The sequence below is a fragment of the Micrasema longulum genome, unplaced genomic scaffold, assembly GCF_059751315.1.
Source record: "Micrasema longulum isolate JH-2025_06_02 unplaced genomic scaffold, ASM5975131v1 h1tg000951l, whole genome shotgun sequence".
In the NCBI taxonomy this organism is placed as follows: Eukaryota; Metazoa; Arthropoda; class Insecta; order Trichoptera; family Brachycentridae; genus Micrasema; species Micrasema longulum.
In genome coordinates, this window is record NW_028278142.1 from 1168 (window position 1) to 20945 (window position 19778).

General features: G+C 31.7%; 1 protein-coding gene across 1 annotated transcript in view; it reads right to left on the reverse strand.

Annotated features, from left to right (window-relative positions):
* Positions 1-3987: 3987 nt before the first annotated feature.
* Syt7 (Synaptotagmin 7) overlaps positions 3988-19778 on the reverse strand; it is a 76287-nt gene continuing 60496 nt past the window's right edge. Inside the window, exons 5-6 of the mRNA XM_088232129.1 lie at positions 11866-12078; positions 3988-4109 (exon numbers count right to left, since the gene is read on the reverse strand). Coding sequence (XP_088088255.1) covers positions 4009-4109; positions 11866-12078 — 314 coding nt within the window. The 3' untranslated portion in view covers positions 3988-4008. The remainder of the gene's footprint in view (positions 4110-11865; positions 12079-19778) is intronic.

The following is a 19778-nucleotide window of genomic DNA, read 5'->3' on the forward strand; positions in this document are numbered from 1 at the left end:
ACAAACATCCATATAAGTGGATAGAGTGTCATCGGAAAGCGTCTGGATTTTTTAACAATGCTTTTTAAAAAAAAATTATATTGTATAACTAGGTGTTAAAATTTTATTTGTACAACTATCTAAAATAAATACATTAAACATTAAAAATGATTTCTTACAAGTGGCAAAAAATTTGTACATTTAATTGTACGGCAAATTTTCTCCAAAATGTATTAAAAAACAGATAAAAATGAACTACTTTAAAACGTCACAGGTTCACGCGAATACGCGTTGATCACATCAATCAAGTACAGCGTTGTGATAATTTTTCAGTTTGTGGGTAGAATTGTTTTTTGACGTTTAGCGTGTTTTAAGGGGTACGGAGTTCTACTTTCAAATGTAAGGAAAACTCACCGGCTTAAATTCGTGACGTCGCGGGCGGTGTAATTTCAAAATTACAAAACGTTGAAAAATCATAGCGATGACAATCAATGGATAACATTTAAAAAAAAATTGGCTTAGTTTATTCATCCTCATAATCGTTCCCTTTTCGCACCTAATGGTGCATAGGGCACTGCATTCGTATACCGATCGAAGCGTATCTTGATCATTTTTGTTACATGAAGGTAAGATGATCAGTCTTATGGTTCAGGTGCCACTCCAGGGACCATAAAATATTCTAGGGAATCCAACCTGAGACTTCTTGCATGGCAGGCTAACGCGCTGACTATTACGCCACGAGGTCGACATTATTATATATATTATATTAGTCTAATAAAAAAAACAGTTGGCTAACTTAACAAAACATCTGAATTTCCTTATTGGCGTTGGTGTGAAAATGCAGAAGCCTATAAACGTGAAAAAGGAATAGACGGCTTAATTCTGGGGTATTTTCTGACACAATCTTACGTTTTAAAATAATTTTCTTGTCTATAGATACATATTTTACAAGTGTGATGTAACATTCATTATAATTTTTAGAACATTGACTTAGATTTTAGACATTCGTAAGCGTTCCTATAGCACAGTTAAGTATTTTTCTAGTAGACATTTTAGTTTTGGCCTGTAGAAACATGATCTAGATTTCTTACTTAGTAAAAATGAGCATTCCAAATACTTAATGAATGAATAAAATGCATCTGATTAAATAAAATTACATTCTAACACCAATAAATTATAAAAAGGTTGTTTCCATTGTAAAATAAATTATATTTTAATTTTGAATTCACAATATAGATGTTTTGAAACACAACGACAACTGACAACTAACAATATGTTGTTCTGGGACCAACAATTAACATCGGGTTTTTAAAACAACATGGACCATGAACATTATTGAAAATGAGTAACTCTGGAGAATTGCGGCGAGCGTGAAGCGAAAAAGTGCAGTGAAACGCGATCAAATAAAGTGGCACGTTGACAGATGAAGTTGACAGTTAACGGTATCACAGGCGTAGGATGCGGGCGCAGATCTTCAGAAAATTGGGTTTGTTCTAATTTTTCTGACTGCGACCACAGAGTTCACCCAATGGCCCTCTTCACACATGCCACGCCAATCTACGGCCCAGTAACTTTACCGGGTACACGCTTCAAACGCAAGTACCCGGTAAATTACCGGGCCGGGTAGATTGGCGTAGCATGTGTGAGAAGGGCCATAGTGTGTATTGAACGACACAACACAAATCGGGTCAAGATCTTGTACCATTTTCTAACCCGTGTGGTACGTGCTTAAGAAAGTATGAATCTAACCAGGGTAAATTCGATGATAAAAATAAAAAATAATTTTATATGGGCTAATAATATTTTACATTTTTTTCTTCTTCTTCAGCCTCAGATATAGGCCTCTTCCATATCCTTCCATTTCCTTCGTTCGGTTGCTGCTTGCAGCCAATTTTTACCCCCCACATGTCGTTGGACCATCTTTTTTGAGGTCTTCCGACGCCTCTCTTATTACAATACGTTTGAAAAATTATTAATTTTAAAAAACACTGAAAAACTATGAAAAAAAAAACAAAGTCAACTTGAACATGATCATAATACCAGAGAAAATGTAAAAATCAGACGCGCTTGTAGAAAAAAGGCGAAGTCATAACATTTATAAATTATTATAAGGCTATCTTTTTGGTGGTCTTCCGGGGGGTCTGCCGCCTACTAGTATTGCACTTGCCACTATATTCACCACTCTTTCTGAATTTGCTCTCTCGATAATCACCAAAATGTGAAAAAAAATTAGTTAAAGCTCACAGAGTGGGCAAGCGGGCGATCCTTAGTAGAGCTCCGAGAGCAGATGAGAGCAACTGGAGTTCTGTAGCAGTGTTACAGACTGGCCTGCGTCACGCGTGAAGTTGTCTCTCTCGCTCGCGAATATACCTGAAGTGCCGAGAGAGAGACGTAAAGAGTGTGTGAGACAATCGTATATTCGGTAGTCTTTTACTTCATACGCCACTACTTCTGACACATTGGTAAGTTTTTGATAGTATAGGTGATGTATCTCAAATTTCTGATGAAATGCTTCATCTGTGCCCAATAAGTGTTGATTATTTATTGTTAATTTATTTCAATCGACACGTAAATGAATAACGAAGGAATGCCGAAAATCCTAACTCAGTATTTATTATATTATTTACAGATATTTAAAAGTTTTTAGATGATATGTATACTGGCTACACATCACCAGGAAGAGAGAGTTAATATCTTCTTATTTGTTTTCCACATCCACTACAAGTTGAGCATGTGGACATTACCAGACGCCTACAGGTGACGTCTGTAACACGTCTTTCTCGTATTTTTAGCTCAACATGATAAATTTGGTTTGATATTATAATAAACTATTATTACATATTATAAACTGCTATAATTATGAATAATATTGAAAGCGTCAGTTCTGTAATCAGTTCTGTAATTTTGTTTACACAACTAGAGGGCGCTTTACAAAAAAATAATTCATGGAACATTGAATTTAATTTCAATTAAAATTTATGTTGGCTTTTAATTAAAACAATCCATTTTGTCATTATATGCTTAGCATTTATATTAGAGTTTTAAGTTTTGCACTTCTGCTGGATTAGCATTCCATGCCACAGGAGCGAATGTGAGTTTACCGAATACAATATGAATATTTGATGCATATTAAATTGTTAGGAATTCTAAGGAATTCTTGTTATACATTGTGATTATAATGATGATTTATTATAAATGGTTATTTTAAAGTTTTGGTACTACCCATGTCAGCTCAAGACAATGGTTCCGTGGAGCTGGAAAATATAATAAATTTAAAATTGTAACAATTGTGAATAAACAAATTAATACATTCTTTATCATTTAAATTGATTTTACAATGGAAACAACATTTGACTCTTTTCTATATTAAAAAAAACTGTTATCAAAGTGTCACATACCTCGTTTTAAAAATCACCTTACTATACTATTTTCCGTAAAATTCAAAAACAATTGACTTATCTCTGAAAATTTACGTCTAAATAAAAAAGTTCCTGATAAGTTTTTGATCAAAATATGTTTTACAATAATTTGCCATAATTATTAACGACAAGTGTTGTGACACCCTGTATATAATTAATTTTTAGATTTATATGATATTTCAAAAGTAAACATGAATAAATTAGTTAATTAATTAAAAGTTTCAAACCAAATGCAAAATATATTTGATTGATGGATTTATCTAAAAAAGCTTTGAAATCACTCAATTTTATGAGTAACAGAATTTAACGTCTCGGAGGAGGTTAAAATATTTTTGCATAAAGATTCATTAAAGTAAGGTCACTTTAAATATACAAAAAACACAAATATAAGATGAAGTATTTAGCAAATATACACGTAATTATTGAAAGAATTAGTCAAAACGTATTTTTTCCTTAATCCTCCAAGTTTGAATTGAAAACCATAGATTTAGACTGAGAATAGATGAAGAAACGGCTGTTGATGATTCCGTGTTTGGAAATAGTTCTTCCAAACTCCGCCGTGGTGTAAGTGTATGTCAAGATGGCCGCTGCAGAGCTGATTCTTGTCAAATTATTCCGGTTTTAACCTGTGCCACTGAACGATAGTTTGCCGCGGTTTTGTGATCATATCTTGCCAGTGCTTAGTTTCCGACGCTCCTGATCCATTTTTGCCTGAAAACAGTAGAAAAATAAATACATTATTCATAATAAACATGATTTGCTCACTACCTAATAGAGAAGATAGTTAAACAGTCACGACACGAGCGAATATAGAGAGCACTTGTTTCCTACTGAGGAGCAGATTTAGCAATATGTCAATACTGCTTGGTTTGAGGTCACCACTGGAGTTCGCCAAGGTTGCGTCCTTGCACCGTGCCTTTTTAAAATCTTCACTAGACTAGACTTCATCTTTAGAAAGTCGATTCCACTAGATCGACGAATATCCATCTCTCCCTCCCAAAAACTCTGCGACCTAGAGTATGCCGACGATGCGGTTATAATTGACGATTCGTCGGGGGTCTTCAGGTTACTGTAGATAAGCTAAATAGGTACTCCGCATTCATAGGTTCAAAAATCAATATTGCAAAACCCGTGTAATGCGTAATATTTTGCGCCTTGATGCTCGAAACCCCTTGACTGTCAAACTAAATCATCGAAAGGGTCGAGAGTTTCAAATACCTGGGAGTATATGCTACTGCAACCAAGAAACACGTCGCGTTTTTCTACGAACGTATTTTTATTGAATTTCTTTTTTACATTCACGTATGAAAACATTTCTCCTCAGCATCCACATTGATTTTGAAAATACAATTAATTATCCTAAATCCATTTTATATATTTTTATCGGTATTCGTAGTATGTGATATTTCGCTATTACCGACAAGTTTTGTTTATTACAAACGGCAGCTAACTTTTTGTAATTTAGGGATTCATATTGAGAGTACATCCCAAGGTATTTTTAACTTCTGTTTTAAAACATGAAGCATTTATTTTAATTTTATTATTTTTTTAACAAAAATTTTTTCCCCAACAATAAAATATATTCTATTGTCAATTTTACATTGAAAAAAATGTTAAAAATTACCGATTTATACCAATTTTTGTTTGGGAAGAAACATTGTTTGAAGCATTTTTGCGATATCGTTATTAAGGCAATAGTTTTAAAAGTGTTCAGTAAATATGTGTTTTCCCACTTTTTTCTCAATTTTTTAAATAAAAAATTATAGTTACCAGAATTTTATCGCCTTTTTTTGTTATATTAAGTACTTTTCATGTATTAAACTTAACGCCAAGCTAAATTTTTTTTCATGTTTTCAAAAATTGACCTGGGCCCCGATTACAATGGGAAGTTAACAGAGTTATCTTCGACTGTCTATAAAGAAAAACCGATATTTGTGTACAAAATGAGTATATTAGCATGAACATTTAAAATATCTACGTCGGCAACACATAATAATTGAACACTTAAGTTTGTAAGTGAAAATTCTTGATGAAAGTTCATTGTAATTTATTATATAAATAAAAGACGAGTGATACTTTCATCCACAAATTTGGAATATCCAGTGACCGGTTTCTTTCGCGACATCTTCGAGACTGGTATCTTTATTAAGGAGTTCAATATATTTTTACAAAACAGAGGTAAGGATAGATAATTAAAAATTATATGGAAGTAAATGCAATAAAGTTATTTTTATCTTAATGATCATTATCACTTTTTAAATTTTTTTTGGGTTAATTAATGAGTTTATATAAAACTATTTTAATGAGTTTAAGTATTTTATTTTTAGTGCCCCATCCTTCGTGAGTGTGATTTTTGTCAATTATGATTTCTGAAACACAAAGTGAAACCCACTTTTTACCCTCTTAAATGTTCTTCAATGTTCTTCATCTCTGTTGTAAAATGTTAATATAAACAGCTCCCCAGGGAGTTGAATCCAGTCCTTGTCTACAAAAATTTGGACAAACTCAAAATATTGTTGATAAATTACCTGGTCCATGAAGAAGTATAGAAAATGAAAAAATAATATTTTCAGGCGTTGCCTAGTATGTAGGTGAAATAATTCAATTCGATGAATCTCACCCGCATAAATAAAGGTTTCAGCTCTTTAACTTCACAAACATCAACAGATGAAAGAACTGAAGGAATATAGATGTTCAAATATGGGCAGAATGGTGAATTTGGTAATGTATCCAAAATAAAACAAGTTTATTGGATTATAATTCTACTTTATTTTTTATAAAATATACAAAGGGTATATTGTGACGCGTTTCGTCTTGTTAGGACATTTTCAAACAAACTCCACATTACCAAATTAAATATGGAATTCTACCAATTGTCTGCATACACAATAAATAAGAATGGTGAATGTTACACAGTGTGTAAAGTGGCCACTTAAACCAGCCATTGACAGATCATAAGCCCTGTAGATGCCGATTTCTATATTACCTTCTCTTAAATGTTTTTTATCTCTGTTGTAAAATGTTAATATGGCCACTTAAACCAGCCATTGACAGATCACAAGCCCTGTAGATGCCTAGACTTCTATATTACCTTCTCTTAAATGTTCTTCATCTCTGTTGTAAAATGTTAATATAAACAGCTCCCCAGGGAGTTGAATCCAGTCCTTGTCTACAAAAATTTGGACAAACTCAAAATATTGTTAAATATAAAATACTTAAACTCACTGAAATAGCATTATATCAACTCATTAGTTAACCCAAAAAATATTATATTTTTTTTGATAATCATCCTTAAGATAAAAATAATTTTATTTAATTTACATTCATATAATTTTGAATTATCTATCCTTACCTCTGTTTTGTATAAAAACATTGAACTCCTTAATAAAGATACCAGTATCGAAGATGTCGCGAAAGCGATGAAACCGGTCACTGGATATTTCAAATTTGTGGATTTAAGTCGGTAGTCAGATGGCAGAAGGGACCATCTGACTGCCGACTATCACTCGTCTTTTATTTATATAATAAATAATTGAACATGTTTAGAAGAAAACAATGTATGCATCATCTGCTTTTCACACAGAAAACTTCGTAAATTATAATCGAGGCCCTGATGTTAAACATCTATTATCTCAGTTTGACGTTCGTGTAGCTTAACGGCTTAAAGCTAGGGTTTCCTAGGACAGCGGTGCCCGCATCGTAACGGCCGTAGTGAAGGGTGATGCGGTGGACAGCCGTCGTAACGTCGACTAGAGAGTAGTTTCCTAGGGAAACGATGTTTAATGGTGTTGATGACACCGTTTTCCTAGGAAACCACTCTCTAGTCACCGTTACGACGGCTGTTCACCGCATCACCGTTCACTACGGCCGTTAAGATGCGGGCACCGCTGTCCTAGGAAACCCTAGCTTAACACATTTTTGCATAAAACCATCCAAATATGAAATGCGGTTGGTAAGGCTTACGTGTATATTTTTTACATTATACATGTGATCAACATTGTGTATTTTCTGTTATAAAATGCCCATGTATTTGAATTTAAAGCGGAAAAACGGACACTGTTAGTGCTTATTATGGAAGCTCGCTGCATACAAATAATGCAACATAAATAGATAAAATAAAATAATGCATTTCGTAACACTATAAAACAGACCATAAACTTAGCTCGTAAAATCTGTTTAGGTTAGTGTCTTGCCGCCACTGAGGTATAATAAATAGACACGTGATTCCTTTACAAACTACCTCTTGGATAAAGCAATGAGGAAGTTCAGTTCTATGGTAAATTGGATGGAAAAAAATGATTAAAAGTTAAAGCATTTAGTTGTACTACGAAGTATCTTAAAAATGAATTTAAAAAGTAATAAAAATAAACTATTTTGAATTACGTCACAAATTCTTCCGAAAAAACCAATTATAGTGATGTGATATATATGGATCGGGTTGTGGTCCTGAGGCTAGTGTCTCGGACTCACGGACCAAAGGTCCGTGGTTCGAATACCATTGTACCCTAACTCGATTCCCATTTTCCAATAGTGAGTTATTTATTTATTTATTTATTAACGGACATTGTCCATGTATACAATTTATAGGGTTTAAATATTACAATAAAAGAATAGTTTAAAACATAAAAAAAAGAAAAGATGCATTGACAACATTTTCCAATAGTGAGTTATTTATTTATTTATTTATTAACGGACATTGTCCATGTATACAATTTATAGGGTTTAAATATTACAATAAAAGAATAGTTTAAAACATAAAAAAAAGAAAAGATGCATTGACAAACATAAGGGACATCGGGACAAGATCTGGACTATTTATTTAGAGCTCGTTTAAATCGTTGTAAACTTAAACCAAAAAAATCCACATCTTGTCTTGAGTTAACAATATGACAGAGGCGGGTCATTGGAGAATTAAGGCCATAGTTTGTTCTATGCTGATCGATGAACAGTACTTCATTGTTTCTCAATCTACGAGTCGGAATTTCGAATTTTACTTGTCCCAGTAATGATGGAACATCGATTATACCATTTAGTATGCCGAACATATATATGGAGTCAATATTAGTTTTACGTTTTTGTAGACTAGAAATATTTAACATTGACTCTATTTTAGCATAAGAATAATTATCTCTCTCTAGTCCAAGCATCCACGCTATTTTTCGAAGCATGTGATTGACATTGAATGGAGACCAGACCACTCAGGCATATTCTAGAAGAGGGCCAACAGTTGAGCAATAAACAGTTTTGTTTGTACGGACATTAGTAAAATACACGAGTTATTTACAACTCGTTGAAAATGGCCCTCAAAATGAAATATTTGGGTAAATCATACGAACGCAAATATTTATTTTTTCATTAAAAAAAATAATATATTTCCGGTTAGCCAACTCACCAATCAACAGAACTCACAGACTAGAACTTGTGAAGTCGCTGGCGGAATAATTTCAAAAATACAAAACTTTTAAAAATCATGGCGCTGATAATACGATACATAAAAATATATAAAAGTTTAGTTTGATAGTGGAAGTACCTCTTCCACATACTGTTTTAATGACCGTAGGTCTTCCTATCGGTTTCACTCATACAAACAACAATGTTTATTGGTCAATAAACAAGTTAGTCTTTTAAAATTTTCTATTTAAAATATCGCGATTTTAATTCAATTTAACTCTTCATATTACTCTCCAAGTTTCTATAGAATGGTTTACGAATTTGGAAAAATGATTTTCATTTAGGCACCTTAAGTGTTCTTTTACTCTAATATTAAAGTTTATTTAAGCTTCCTATGTAAATTAAACCGCTACTATAGGGAAATATCCCCCTTTAAAAACAATTAAAAATAAATAAGGGTCTATGAAAAACTGCCGAGGAAACAAAATATTTTTTTACTTATTAGCAGCAATAAAAATATTTTTTAATTTATCATTTTGAATTCCCGCGAAAACGGTCCGTTGCATTGGCCACGCCCCTAATACGTCACGATCCGGAAAAAATTTGAACTTTCTGACCGTTTAAATTTCAAATAGAACGTTGATACGAATCTTGACGTCATACTTATCAAGGCTAAACATATAGCGTTTTTGTAGGGACATATTTTTTATATATATTTTTTTAAAGTTACGCATGGAAACATTTCTCCAGTATATTCATATTAATTTTGAAAATACAATGTTTTTTTCTAAATCCATTTTGTATATTTTTTCTATACTGAAAAAATCTGATTGGGATGCATAAAAAGCGAATATTGTTTGTAAACATTCAACTCGATTCCGTTTTCTAATAGTGAGTTATTTACAACTTGTTGAAAATGGCCTTCAAAAATTAAATATTTGGGTAAATCATAAGAACGCAAATATTTCTTTTTCTTTAAAAAAAAAAAAACTTTTTTAAACACAAAAAAATAACATCCTTACATTTTTTTGTATATTATGCGTTCTCGTCGAAACCAACCCTGGTAAGTCGATGAAAAAATGATTTATGCTTCTAACTTTTTTTTTACAGATTCAATTAAAAGTTTTAATGCAGCGCAAAGATCTATATTTCTCTGAAAACCGCATGTAAATCGGTTCAGCCGTTTAGGAGTTCACTGACATCACACGTACAGAAGAATAATATTTATATAAAAAAAAAAAAAAGGAAAAGAGAAAAACAGTTTCAAACATTGAGAAAAGTTTTAAAATTTTGCTATATGGTTGGATAATTTTTGTAGCGCTATTTTTGTGAAAATCACCCCAAGGGCGCTCTACAGTAAATATGTTTATTGCAAGAGAAAAAAAATCAGACTCGTTTTCAGAACTCGAGTCTAGAACCAAATATTAGCCTTATCCTCATCGTTGCATTTATACAGAAAATTTCTTCATGGGGTAGATTATTTGGGATAGTTTCTAAATGTGCATCTTGAGTGGTTTGTGCCATGTATATGTGGCGCATGTAATGTATTTTATTTTATTAACTAAACGGCAAATCTTCCTTTTATAAACATTTATAATACTACAAATTTGGCTTAATATTTTTTTTAAAACATAAACTTCCTTATACCCCAGATTTCTAAAAAAAAAATTAAACCTAAAAATTAACCGAGATTTATATTAAAAAAATTAACCTAAAAAATATACAGCATATTTAGAAGAAAGTTTAAATAATAAAACATTCTACAGTAATACAACAAGAAAATCATAAGTACTGTTTCATACAGCTGGGCAAAGTGAACAAAAAACTGTGTATATTATGAAATGCATGAATAAATAAATATAATTACCATTCACCATCTTTGATAAATTCCAAAAGGTTTGTTCTATAGGAACAATACCCTACACTAAATATATCAGATACGTGGGAATAACTATTGCCGAGTTCATGAAGTCTGTTTCATACGGCATTACAAGTATACACTGTCCGTGAATTGTTGCTACAAAACGGTGGCACCTGTCTAGTCATTCTTCCAGGCACCCTGAAGTTGATGAGAGATAATAGTTCAGGGCAATCCCATACTGAATTTACAATTTTGAATAAATTTAAAAGGTCATTAATTTTTCTTCTATCGTTAAGTTTTAACAAATTAAATGTTTTTAGTAAAAAATCGTAATTTAAAAATTCATGACTGATTCTTAGTTTAAAATTTATACACCGCAAGAATTTTTTTAAACTCTTTCAAGAGAATTTTGGTGACAGTTGAAGTAAGGAGTAAGGAGTCCATATTGTAGAGTTATACTCTAACTGGCTTCTCACTAATGAAGTATACATCAACTTCAAAGTGCCTATGTTTTTTAATTCCTTAGTCACACGTAACATGAAGCCTAACATTTTTAGAGATTTACTAGTAATATTATTTATGTGCCTAATAAAGGATAATTTTTGATAAAAAACGATACCCAGTATATGTTTGTGAATGTTTTATATGTGCGTCCATGTGTGTGCGTGGATGGCTCGGAGTGTGCATTCGGTATTTTATTTATTTTAATTTATTACCAACGATAACCTCCATGGAAAACGCAAATGTTAACAATTATTATTTTCTCACTTGAATTTCTTATTTATTTTTTTTGTCACATTTAATGTTTATATCTTTTGCATAATTTATGAAAACTTAATTGGTCTTTTTACGTCAAAAATTGTTGTTTTTAATACTCATTAAATAAAACTGTATGTTTTCTGAATAAAATAAAATAAAATAAAATAAAAATATTAATAACGTATAACCACAAAGTTGGTAGTTCAAAATTGCAATATAAGTATTCTTATTACAAAAGTAAACGTCCAAGTACGCATGTTGGTACAATAGCAAAGCTAATTTTAGTGACAGGGATGCACTGGTAGGAATACGTTTTAAAAAATATAAAAAACATTCCCCAAGTCAAGCAAACTTTGTAACTCTCTAACTAACGGGTCAGTACTTTTTTCAATATTTTGAATGTCAATGGGTTCAAATATTGATTTTATTATATTTTTTTTCAAAACGGGTTTTTACCTGCAAGTAGGATTCTGCCAATCAGTTCGTTTCTTCCAATGTTATCAAAATCCATGACCATCACATCCAGGGAGCATTCCCTAATCTTCTCCCAAGGGACATTGAAGGAAAAGGTCTCGTTAAAGATGGGGTTCAGGGTGCACTTGAAGATGGGCGTCTTGCGTTTCTCTATCCTCTTGTCACCAAACTGGAGCCACACCTTCACGTAAGGATCTGAAAGGCAATGAAAATAAATTTAGAAATACATCGTATTAATAAAATAATATGAGTTATAAAATAATACGAGCACTTATCAAAGAGTGTATGAGAGTCATAATCCGTTGATCGATGACACACACACACGTGCTAAATGATTTCAACTAAAATATAGAGCAACGACTGCAAGAAGAAACTCAGCGTTTTCTATTGGATACAATGCATTATATTTAAATTTTAATACCAGCCATGTGACTCGGAGCACAGACTTTTTGGCATAAAGTAATTAATATTTTAAATAAATATCGAACTTTATTGAAAAATACTGTATTTTTCCTACCTCGTACATACACAGAAGTGTTATTTTCGGTTTGGTTTTTTAAAAAAATCGTTTTTATCGATTTTCTCAGAATGTGCTCCGAGTCGCATGGGCCATATTTGATGTGCAACGACGATATAATAACAGAGATGAAGAACATTTAAGGGAAGGGAATATAGAAGTCTAGGCATCTACAGGGCTTATTGGTTTAATCATCAGTCATTGGTTCAATCATCAGTGTGGCCATATATGAAGCAAAAATTAGTCGCATGGAAAAATATGAATATCCCCAAATTAACCACTCCCTAGGAGATATAGAAGATTTTTAATTGCACCACTGGGGTAGTATTCCATACGCATTTACAGAGCGCTATAACGCGTATTTAGTACGCAAAAACGCGCTGTACCACGCTATAATTGCGTACGGAATACCAATCCTGGTTGCTTACTGCGAACCAGTTTGTTAATAAAATAATTCAACATGACATTGGCAAAAGCTTCAAATTTAATATGCAATGCCATTATAGTTGATAAAATAATAAAAAGGAAAAATACGTAATTTTATTTTGAAAAAACATTTAAGTATGTTTAGTTGAAACGAAATTGTGTAATCTTAATGAGAAATTAAAAACATTAAAAAAAAAAAATAGCTTAACGGATATTGCCAGCGCAATGACGATAACAGGATGACACGCGGTGACATTACATACGCGGTGATGGATTATCGTCGACGATATTCCCTTCTTTGACTAAAATGCTCTCCATCTTCTAGTAACATATGCTTATCTTTCTATTTTAAAATATTATTCTAGCTTTTTGAAGTGTGCTTTAAAATTTAGTTCGTATTTAAAAAAAAAAATGTTGGTTATTTATTTTTTGACATGGGTACTTTGTGTTTTTTGAAAAAAGGTTGGCGTTTCCTGAAATAAGCAGGGGAATTGAAGCATTTTTAATCCGGTTTAAATGACATTCCCTGACGTGGAACTCAGGCAGCTAAAGGCCATTAAAGTTACACATTCTTTATTCAAAATGGAGTGCACTTCCATTAGTGTCCGTAATGGAACCAACCCGACCATTTGATAAATATTTATGAACTAGAATTTAATATCTTATCTATAATGTTATATATTATTCAGCAGATAAATCCCAATAAACTAGATGGGAAACCGAGTCTGGATGTGATCCCGTGGGTAGAGTTGCGGAGTCAGGATCAGGAGGTCCAAGGTTCGAATCCCACACTACCACAACTTGTTCCCCGGTTAAAAAGGAAGTTCAGTGGTTTTTTTTATTTGACGTAACTTAACCAAAAATAAAAATGAATATTTTTTATGTATTGTATTATCAGGGCTATACTTAACTGTCATTTTTGTTTTCCATTTCTGTAATCTAATATTTTTTATTGATGACAAACTGTAGGAAAACTCTACTCGTCTGGGTCTTAACATTAATACCAAAAAGACTCAGATTATAGTCAACGAATCCTGTCCTGACCCTGATTGGCCTCTCTTTAATAATGGACGGAGGATTGATAAAAGTTGACAGCTTTAAATACTTGGGAGTTTACATAACTGAGGATGGAAGCATGCACAAAGAGCTCGCAATCCGCTTAGGAATTGCTGGAGCAACATTTAATATGATGCGTGTTGTCTGGAACGTCTATACTCGGTCAAAACGAAACGCTAATTATTCAACTCTTGTATAATGCAAGTTCTCCTATATGGGTGCGAATCTTGGCACCTTACCAAAGCTCAGAACACCAAACTTCTGAGTTCTGAGAGTAAGTGCTTGAGAAGAATATTAAGCAAAAGTTGGTTCGATTTTATAACTAACATTGAAGTCCGAGAACGGACGCAGCAGCCTCCTACAATGAGCGTCTTGAGAATGCGGCGGTGGATCTGACTTGGACCCGAGCTGCGCATGTCTCAAGAGAACCTAAGCCCAAGTTGCCTTTTCCTTTAAACCTGCGGGCTCACGCTGTCCTCGAAGGCCGTCGATAACAATCTTTCGACTTTATTCGGCAGAACTAATGGGCGCTGGATTGACGTGGGAAGAAGCGAAAATGCTGGCTAGCGATAGGGTCTCCTGGAGGCAACTGGTGATATCCACATGCTCTATTTATAAGCAGATGTGGAAACTAAGAGGAGTAAAAAAAAATTAAAAAATTGGTCCGTGCCAGCAAAACAATTATAGCCTTTTTCATCAAGAGGAGGAAGTAAGCTGCTCTTAAGCTTCCTACTCTTTTTAATAAGACTTTGAACTTTTTCAACGATGTCAAATATCTAGGAATAATCTTGGGTCAAAGACTAACTTGAAATTTACACATATAACATGTTATCAGAAAGGCCAAAATTATACTGGACACTAGCTGCCACATGTGGGTAAAAAATGAGGCCCAAAACCAAATGCCGCGACGCCTCGGAATTTTTTTGTCCTGCAAATTGCTGTTTACACGTGGACAATGTCGAATCCTGGGACAAAACAGTATTGTGTTATCCACGTATAAACGGCTTTTTACAAAGGGTTAAATTTTGAACACACTGTACACTGTATATTATGAAAATGATTGCCCCTCCTATCCATTAAACTAATTACAAATAAAACCACCCCCGCTTTTCTTTCTGTCGCTAAATGAAATAACATGAACCCAGCTAATTTCTTAATCACTTTGAAATGAAAACAAAACGAAATTACGTATAACTAACTTATTTACCCCTATTCGTATGTATTTTATTTATAATAGAATTATTTTTATTTATTTATTTAATCAAAGGCAGTTTATTACATATTATTTGACAAAAGTCCCAACTCCATGGGACTAAAAGTCTTGTGTTGAATTAAGACGAGCAATTAGTTGACACAGGCATAAGAGTATATTATCACAAATATTATATGGAATCAAAAACACAACAATAATAATAACAATAAAAAAACAAATATATGGCACATCAATATGGTTAACAGTTTTATTTTTTCTGTAGATATGAATTGAAATTTTCGATTTACTTTGTTTTATTTTTTATCTTGTTTTGATTACATTTATGAGCACACACTATTTATATATGTGTTTATATTTTTTTCCTATATTTAAAATATATTCAGGTAAATTGATATTCTTCAATTTTAATTAAATGATTTTACTCTATTTTCTTACTTTAAAAAAAATATTTCTTTAAACTATTTTTATCTGGTTTTGTTGAGTTTTTTTCTTCTTTATAATATTTTTAAAAGCATCAAAAACAAAATTCATTCATTGTTTTATACGTATACAGTATTATGTCTGTAGTCTTTTTATTGAAATATTATTTAAAACTAATGTCTGAGCACCCGATGACAAACTATTATTGAATAGTTTATCGGAACAAAATATATTTTAACACTTTGTTTTCTTTATAATGTATTATTATTGTGAAAATGTGTATATTTTATTGAATTCTATGAAAAAAAAAAAGTTAACTCAAACATTGGGAAAATCATTAAGGAGTTTTCCACTCAAATTCCTTCCACTAAGGAAAATCCAGTCCTTAACTATCTTCTCTTGAAAATAGTTTTTGTCCTTGAAAGTTTAATACGCTTTTCTAAAATATTGAACACTCTTGGTGCGATAAATGAGAAATGTCTCTGAGCAAAAGTCCTACGGGTAGTGGGTGGGAGATGATTCCACTGTAGAGAAGCATGGAAACTGAATGAGTAAGAGAAGAAGAAGGAATTGTGGTTAGGAATTAAGAAGGTGCTTTGAAATTAAGAACGAAAAGGTAAACAATTAATTTTACTTTAATACAATATATAATGAGTTAGAAACTAGCTTAAATATATCTTCTCTTCAACTGTTGAAATAAATCCAACCTTCTAGTCCTATTTAAAATTCACAACTCACTCTTTGATGCGCCTAAACTACTGAGCTCAATAAAATGAAATATCCCAACTAGAAACCCCAGACAAAACTTACTCTTTTATACCGATAACCATAGAACTAACTATGGTTTTCATTCCCCTATGCCCAGAATTCTTAGGTCTGCCAACAAACATACCAGTCTTGATTTCTTTGATAACAAGTTGTCTTCTTTCAAACGATCACTGAATCAAATTCAATTATAAACACTTCTCTCACGCTTCCACTCCCACCGAGTCTACTATATACCATTGTGTCTTTCTACTTTCCTTTATAATAATTTTCTATGTATACATGTCCTTAAACGTGCCCATTGGGCGTATATAGAAATAATTTTGATTTACTGTTTCTACTTATTGTGTTTTCGTATTATTTTCATTGTTAAGTAATTCTTTCTTATAAAAAGTATGTACATAATAATACTCAACTGTGTTACGTAAGACTCGCTCGCTGTACTGTTATATTTGTGATACACATTTCTATGGTAAAACCAGGCATTGAATAAACGGGCTGAAGCCCATTTTCTATAGACCTAAGAAATGAAAAGCTTGAATAAAAACATCTCATTTTCATAGAGTTACGTATTCATCAATAAATATATATCAGGGCTGTGCCTTAAATACTCGTATGTTAGCAAAGTTCTGAAATTCATGTCTTACCAGTTGCCGAAAGTAAAGTTATTGAAATATTTTGAGTTGCCCAAATGTTTGTAGACAAAAGACTGGATATCATTAAGATAAACAAATGACAACAGGGATGGAAAACATTTTAATGAAGAGAATATGAAAGTCTAGGCCTTTACAGGACTTTTGACCTGTCATTGGCTGGTTTAAGTGGCTTCTTTAAAAAACAAATACAATAAAAACTCACTCCCCCAGATACAGTTTTGTCCGCAGAAACTCACTCCCGCACAGGTTAATTTAGTTGGTTAAGGGTGACCATTGCAATGAAACATAGTATAACAGGCTATATTGAAAGGTTGTTTGATTATTGACCAAAGGAATATGATTTTTTAAAGCTCCCCTAATGTGAAATGTTTCCATATTATTTACTTTTAATCCTTATTTATTTAATTTTAGACTACGCCACAAGGGGCATTAACAAAAAATATACAGGTAAGTACAAACATAGTAAGTAATAATTTAAAAAATAAACAACGCTTTTTGTATACATGTAGAAACAATAAAAAGCATACTGCTATGCAAAATAAAAAGTAAAATTTTACACAGTACAAAAGAAAAAATATGGATATAAGAAAAGTGATTGAATTAAAAAGCAAATTGTAAATACTTCGAAAAATTAAAACAAAAAAAATATATATACATACGAGTATATACGTATAAAAAAATTGATGTTAAAAACAAAAAATAAAAATTAGTTTACAGTAAGTATATATAAGATAAAAATATAATATCTGGTACACAAAAGTATTTGATACATTTATTTTAGAAAAAGATAGGATAATAATAATAATACATGTCAAAAACAAATAAAAAATTGTAAGAAAAAGAAAGTTTCATTACGACATTAATAATAAGTTTTAAACAGTGCAATATTTATTATTATTTACTATTTGTATGTAAGATTTTAACTGCTATATTTTTATTAAGTCATGATTAAAATTGATTCGGTGATTTGCAAATTCAGAGAAATTTTTATTGAGAAGACACTTCATATGTTCTTTAACACGAATATAACAATTTCTCGATGTTCTTCCAACGAAAACAGAAGACATACAAGAATTGCACTTTTCTTGGCTTACACTTGAATTATTTTTGGTAGACATAGAAAAGTTCGTAAGTGGTTATAGACAAATATTTAATAACATTACGCAAAATGTTTGAAGTTAATGTTTAAAATATAAATAAGTTTTTTTAAATTGGTCTGCAAATTTTGATTTATTATTTATAACTTCCTTCAAAACCCTCTTTTCCATCTGCTGAAAAGCTTCTAAAATATAAACTTAATGGGTTGTTAAATTTCTTAAAAATAAAATAAAATAATAATAACATTTTTTTAAAAAGGGAAAACAAATATACACACACATATTTTAAGGGATTCAAAGAAACGATGAGAAGAATCTTTAAATAAGAAAATAAATTTAAGTCAATTTAAAAACATCTTCAAAATTAATGACACATAGTAAGAGCAGCAATATATTGATTTTATATACATATACAATATAAGTAATTAAATGTAGTTTAAAAGTATAAAAACACGTCAATGCAGCGGAGAAAAAAGAAGGAATAACAGGTATAGCGAGTATGTTTTAAAATTTGAAAAAGCAATATATGGAGAAGATTTTAAGCCAAAGGTAGTTGATAAAATTTCAGTAAAGCGATGTTCGCAGTAATACAAATTTCAGTAGAAAAAATTGATTAAAATTAACAATATTAATGTATGTAAGAGAAAAAGAGATCAACGGGAGTTTTATTCAAAAGCTTTTAATACACTATTTTTGAATAATTATAATCCTGTATGATAGATGTATGTAGATGTATATATGGTTAAAAAAAGCTGTTAAAAGTGGAACACGATCTATGTAAAAATGAATTCTGACAATATTTCGTATTGGCACTAGGTATTCGAAAGGTTGGGTGATTTCGTAGGGCACATGATGGACAGTTAATTTGAATTTTATTAAGGAACTGGGACGAATCAGTTAGACTGTTAATAATTTTGTAGAGGAAAGTGAGATCCATTAATGTTCTCCTTTTTTCAAGGTCAATAAGTTTGTTAAAACGTGCAGATAAGTCATAATTTGGAAATATAAGAGAGCATAGGAAATTCAAATGTTTTAAAAATTTGTGTTGTACTTTCTCCAGCCTGTGTGACAATACATTACTTATATTGATAAGTAATGTATTGTGGATTCCAATTGATAGACGAAAATTCAAGATGGGTTCTAACATAGCTATAATAAAGATTTTTTATTGTTAGATCATTCTTAAAGGGTTCAGATACACGTATAATAAAACCTAACATTTTTTATGCCTTTTCAATAATTTTATCAATATGTGATTGAAAGGTCATTTTTGTGTCCAGAACTACACCTAGATCTCGTATTTCTTGGACACGGTGCAAGACTGTACCCGATAGAGAATACGAATAATCTATCGGATTTTTTATTCTCGTAAAGGTAATTGTTTTGCATTTAAGCGGATTTAATATTGGCTGATTATTTACACAATAAGTAGAGAAGTTTTCAAGATCTTCTTGCATATCAAGACAATCTTGTAGGGAAGTAACTTTCTTGTATATTTTTGTGTCATCGGCAAATATTATGTTATGATTTTTCAAAGTTTTCTATATCCAAAACAACTTCGCGTGAGACGTCAAAGATTCTCTTCCGCTTATTCTCGATCAGTTTTGCCCATTGATCCATTAACGGCAAATAAACCAGAAAATTTCCATAACCCTCTTATCATTGGTTGATTCGCATGACCCAGTGACGTCGTTTAAAGTAGTTCGTTTTAAATTTGTTGCAACAGAGAGGGAAAACATATTTTA